This window comes from Dipodomys ordii, unplaced genomic scaffold (assembly GCF_000151885.1).
Source record: "Dipodomys ordii isolate 6190 unplaced genomic scaffold, Dord_2.0 Scaffold243, whole genome shotgun sequence".
Lineage (NCBI taxonomy): Eukaryota > Metazoa > Chordata > Mammalia > Rodentia > Heteromyidae > Dipodomys > Dipodomys ordii.
In genome coordinates, this window is record NW_012267459.1 from 261,398 (window position 1) to 263,058 (window position 1,661).

Here is a 1,661-nt window from a genome sequence, read left to right on the forward strand (position 1 = left end):
CTTCCTTCCTTCCTTCCTTCCTTCCTTCCTTCCTTCCTTCCTTCCTTCCTTCCTCCCTCCCTCCCTCCCTCTCTCTCTCTTTCTCTCTCTCTCTCTTTCTTTCTTTCATTCATTCATTCTTTCTTTCTTTTTTCCTTTCTTCCACCCTCTTCTTTTGCTGGTGCTAGGGCTTAAACTCAGGGCCTGAGCTTTTACACTCAAGGCTGATACTCTACCACTTGAACCACAGCTCCACTTCTAGCTTGTATAAGAGTCTCATGGACTTCCACCTGTGCTAACTTCCAACTCTGATCCTCAGATCTCAGCCTCCTGAGTAGCTAGGATTACAGGCATGAGCCATCAGGGCCCAGCTACCTGTTCTTAATTATAGTTGGTTTGTAGGTATGAGAGAGAATATGTATGGCTGTGTTTTTACTGCTTTATTTGATCAGTTTCCCAGGTCAGGCTTTTTGTTCTGTGTCCCTTTTTATAACCAAACCCAAAAATGTTCTCTTTAACATTGCTTATGAACTATACTTGTAAAACAATATCCTGTTAAATGGTAGTCTTATCAGTAGAGGGAAATTATTGGTAAACTATTTCGTGAGGCTATGTCAAGAAAATGCTTATAAGCTAGGAGCTGTGATCACGCCTGTCAGTCTAGCTACTCAGGAGGGTGAGATCTGAAGACCAAGGTTCAAATCCAGCCCAGGCAGACAAATTTGAGAGACTGTTATCTCCAGTTAGCTAGCAGAAAGCTGAAGGTGTGGCTCAAGTTGTAGGGTGCCAGGATTGGGTAAAAAAGTCAAGCAAGAGCATAAGGCCCTGAGTTTCAGCCCCAATATGGGAACACGTGAAAAAAGTGTCCCCAAACCAAGCCATTGATGTGACATTAGCAGGAAATTCTACAACTAACCTCATATGATGAATTACAATCAAAATGTAGACACAGTAAAAATATATCTAAATTTACCTTGGGCTATGGTTATAAGGTGCTTATGAAATATAGGTGAGTTTTGTGTTTAGACTTGAGCCTCATCCCTGAGAAGTATCATATATGTAAATATCCTAAAATATGAAGAAAAAGCTAAATCTGAAACATTGTCATCCTAAGCATTTCAGATAGTGATATCCAGCCCATATACCCTTCCAGAGGTGAATCTTGGAAATATATACAAGCACTGGCATTGTTGTGTCCTTGACTATTCTTCTGGTCCCCAGGGTCCTTCCCAATTTGTTTTTACTTGACTTTTAAGATACATACCAGAAAAGGTTTTGTTGAACATGTCCATACTCAATTTTATTGCTCAAGAGCAGGCCTGAGCCCAGCCAAGAACTCTGTTCTTAGTTGCCCAGTCAAGTATTTTCATGTACATTAGATAAACACCTACAAAACAAAACCATGTTTAGTATGCCAAATGGGAGATGTGCTCAAGGGTTGGCCAGTGTGAAACACTTCATGGGAAATGTTTCCCTGTTTTATAGGATAACGTCATTTTTGAAAGACTTTCAAAAGACTCAAAGTACATGGAGGAAACATTGTGCCATCTGGAGTATTTTGCCACAGAAGGTGAGTCTCAGACATGCTATTTTTTTTTTTTTGGGTCCGGTCGTGGGGCCTGAACTCTGGGCCTGGGCGCTGTCCCTCAGCTCTTCAGCTCAAGGCTAGCACTCTACCACTT

General features: G+C 41.4%; 1 protein-coding gene across 1 annotated transcript in view; it reads left to right on the top strand.

The window, feature by feature from the left end:
* Positions 1–1,661, top strand: part of LOC106000803 (phospholipid-transporting ATPase IB) — a 407,841-nt gene that overhangs the window by 80,341 nt on the left and 325,839 nt on the right. The window contains exons 19-20 of the mRNA XM_013036039.1: positions 546–633; positions 1,465–1,549. Of these exons, the coding sequence (XP_012891493.1) occupies positions 546–633; positions 1,465–1,549 (173 nt within the window). The remainder of the gene's footprint in view (positions 1–545; positions 634–1,464; positions 1,550–1,661) is intronic.